The 3,790-nt window shown below is 47.8% G+C and overlaps 1 protein-coding gene across 1 annotated transcript; it reads right to left on the reverse strand.

Annotated features, from left to right (window-relative positions):
- Positions 1-1,639: 1,639 nt before the first annotated feature.
- Positions 1,640-3,790, reverse strand: LOC120030671 (prostaglandin D2 receptor 2-like). Its single transcript, XM_038976112.1, has one exon. It carries the CDS (start codon positions 3,654-3,656, stop codon positions 2,481-2,483), a length of 1,176 nt encoding a protein of 391 aa, XP_038832040.1. The 5' UTR covers positions 3,657-3,790; the 3' UTR covers positions 1,640-2,480.

The raw sequence follows: 3,790 nt of genomic DNA on the forward strand, positions 1-3,790 counted from the left end.
CAAACACATACTCCAGAGACTAAAACAGACAGTCTGAGAGTCAGAGTCTTTATGTGCCTTTTACTGATGAGTGGCTTCCGTCGGCCACTCTACCATAAAGGCCTGATTGGTTGAGTGCTGCAGAGATGGCTGTCCTTCTGGAAGGTTGTCCCATCTCTACAGAGGAACTCTGGAGCTCTGTCAGAGTGACCATTGGGTTCTTGGTCACCTCCCTGACCAAGGCCCTTTTCCCCCCGATTGCTCAATGTGGCCAGGCTGTGTTCTTGGGGACCTTTAATGGTGCAGACATTTTCTGGTACGAATCCCCAGATCTGTGCCTTGACACAATCCTGTCTCAGCCCCCCCATAAGGAATTCCTTCAACCTCATGGCTTGGTTTTTGCTCTGACATGCACTGTCAATTGTGGGACCTTATATAGACAGGCGTGTGCCTTTCAAAATCATGTCCAATCAATTGAATTTACCACAATGGACACCAATCAAGTGGTAGAAACATCTCAAGGATGATCAATGGAAACAGGATGCAACTGAGCTCAATTTCAAGTTTCATAGGAAAGGGTCTCAATACTTATGTAAACAAGTTCTGTTTTTTTATTCAATACATTTGCCCAAAATTCTACAAACTTGTTCTTGCCTTGTCATTATGAGGTATTGTGTGTAGATTGCAGAGGATTTGTTTTATTTAATCCATTTTAGAATAAGGCTGTAATGTAACAAAATGTGGAAAAAGTCAAGGTGTCTGAATACTTTCCGAAGGCACCGTAGAGACTTACATTGGGGAACTAGCTCAATTTGGGCTCCTCTCAAGGTACAGATACGCAGGTCTTTAGGATAAATTTCACAATACCTGAAAAAAAAAATTGGTTTTATCAACATTTAGCACTAATTTAAGATCGGTGAGCGATTCTTGAATTGAATCAAAGCCGAGGGTCGCGAACGGCCTGCTGCACTGATGGGGCACATGATTAAATAACGAATCCGCATAGAGATGTAAGCACGTTATTATTATTATTATTCAGGGACAAACATTAATGTAAATAGTGAACAGTAAAAGGCATAGTATTGAGCCTTGTGGCACTCCTTGGTTATGTAAAAAAAAAAATTGACTGAACTACATCAGCAGACAGACACTGAGTGTACAAGACATTACAAACACCGGCTCTTTCCATGACATAGACTGACCAGGTGAATGCTATGATCCCTTATTGCTGTCACTTGTTAAACCCACTTCAATCAGTGTAGATAAAGAGGAGGAGACAGGTTAAAGAAAGATTTTTAAGCCTTGACACAATTGAAACATGGATTGTGTATATGTGCCAATCAAAGGGTGAATGGGCAAAGCAAAAGATTTAAGTGCCTTTGAACGGAGTATCGTAGTAGGTGCCAGGCACACCGGTTTGTGTCAAGAACTGCAACACTGATGGGTTTTTCCATGCTCAACCGTTTCCTGTGTGTATCAAGAATAGTCCACCACCCAAAGGACATCCAGCCAACTTGACACAACTGTGGGAAGCATTGGAGTCAACATGGGCCAGCATCCCTGTGGTACGCTTTGACACCTTGTAGAATCCATCCCCCAACGAATTGAGGCTGTTCTGAGGGCAAAAGAGCATGCAAATCAATATTAGGAAGGTGTTTACTTCTGTCGTGCAGATCATTTTTGAACCAGCTACAGGCCAGTTGGTCTATACCAATTTCGGATAGCCTCCGTAGCAGGAGTGCATGATCAACCCTATCGAATGCTTTCAACAGATCAATATAAAGGGCAGTGCAGTGCAGTTTCCTGTCTAGTGCGTTAACCATATAAAGCAGCCGAGATGGTGCTCTGTCCTGGCCTAAAGCCTGACTGGTGAGCATTCGGAATAGATTTTCCATCTAAAAAAGGACAGCAGCTGAGAATTTACAGAGACTTCTAATATCTTCGCTAGACATGAAAGTTTTGAGATTGGGTGATAATTACGAAGATAGCAGGGATCACCACCTTTGTGGAGCAGGAGATCAAGGGCCACCTTCCACACCTTAGGAATAATACCCAAGAGAATGGATAGATTAAAAATATGTGTCAAGGATTCCACAATGATATGTACAGCAAGTCGTAGAAGACATGGGTCAAGCATGTCTGCCCCAGTGGACTTTTCCCATCAATAACTAAGAGCGAGACCAGTGGGTCACCATTTACATTAGCAGGCAAGTCTGCAATTGAACAGGGGTGCATCAGAGCTTACTTGGAATGGGTACCGTAAAAAAGCAACAAGCAAATATAAAAGCATACTAGCACATTGCTGAGCCTTTGGTTTAACACTACTGAAACCATTGCAAAACACACAAGATATATCCCTTAATCCTTCTGGGTGTATGCTGTACATAACACGGATTCAAAATGCAATGATTTATAAATGGATCATTATGTATCCCACTGTTGCAGAAACTAGACGCGAACCTGGCTTTGGCACCGGAACCGTCATTGACACAAACACCACCTCAGTTAGCAGGGTGTGGTTCCTTCGTCTTCTGTGCCGCCTCCTCCTCCGCCCTGGAGTCTCTTCCTCTCAGGCTGGGGGCATTGTTGAGGGACCTCCTCCCCCTCAGCAGTAGCTCTGAGGTACTGATGGAAGATCTCTGCGTGCTTTGTCGCCGTGACCACTCCCCTAGGTCCTCCGCCAGCACGCTCTCCATTACTGCCGCAAGGGACTGTCTGATCTTATGGCACAGGTCCGGGCAGCTGAACACATAGAGGATGGGGTTTAGCACACTGTTGAGGAAGGCTAGGCTGGCGGTGGGGGGCAGGCCGCTGGCCACGAGGCCCCGGAGGGAGGGTCGATACTGAGCTACAGCCTCCAGGACACTGAAGACATGGTATGGAGCCCAACAGACCACAAAGCTCATCAACACCGCTACCACTAGTCTAACGAAGCGGAAAGGGTGCCGGTTGCGGCCACGCCGCGCGATACTAATGGTCACTGAGACATAGCTCCACACAATGACCACCAGGGGAAGAATGAAGGCCAGGAGGAGCTTAGAGAAGGCCAGGGCATCCTGGCGTGCCTCACACAGCTCTTTTAGGTCAAACTCCCTAACAGGGAGATACTGGGCGTAGTTATAGTAACACATGATCCGCCCGTCATGCCGATGAATAGTATCCCGGAATAGGTAGTACGGTACCGTACAGAGCACAGCCAGGGCCCAGATGATTCCACATACCCTGCCGACCAGCCGCACGTTCCTCCGGTTGTGGACCCAGACGGGCTTGTGAACCACCAGACAGCGGTCCAGAGAGATGGCCGCAAGCAGGAAGGCGCTGACGAACATGTTGAGGAAGAAGACGGAGGAGTGGAGTTTGCAGAAGGTGGTGCCCAGGGTCCAGGTGGCTCCGCGGGCCAGGAAGATGGTGAAGAAGGGGAGTGACGCCGTGGCCAGGAGGTCCGAGGCAGCCAGGTTGAGGATCCACACGCTGATGACGGTACGGCGGACACGGAAACCCACGACCCCCAAGATGAGGATGTTCTCCAGGATGCCGAAGGAGGAGACCAGGCCGTGGAGACACACCGTGGCCAGGCTCAGAGCCCCCACCTCAGCCGAGGAGTTGGAGGGTACGCTGGCGTTCACCATGGCCTGGATGAGAGGGCAGTAGCCGGGGCTGCTGCTAGAATTGGTCATCTTGACAGTTGAGATTCTGCTTCTGACACTTTATCCACTTTGGCTCTGAATTCCTGTGTACAACACTGCAAAGAAACAAGGCAAAGAGGCATTACGAATTAGGACTCTATTCATTCCATATCTTGGAAATTCAG

The sequence above is a fragment of the Salvelinus namaycush genome, chromosome 36 (genome assembly GCF_016432855.1).
Source record: "Salvelinus namaycush isolate Seneca chromosome 36, SaNama_1.0, whole genome shotgun sequence".
Taxonomy (NCBI): Eukaryota; Metazoa; Chordata; class Actinopteri; order Salmoniformes; family Salmonidae; genus Salvelinus; species Salvelinus namaycush.

Coding starts and splice junctions, on each gene's coding strand:
- LOC120030671 (XM_038976112.1), bottom strand. CDS start 3,656: ATGACCAATTCTAGCAGCAGCCCCGGCTACTGCCCTCTCATCCAGGCC.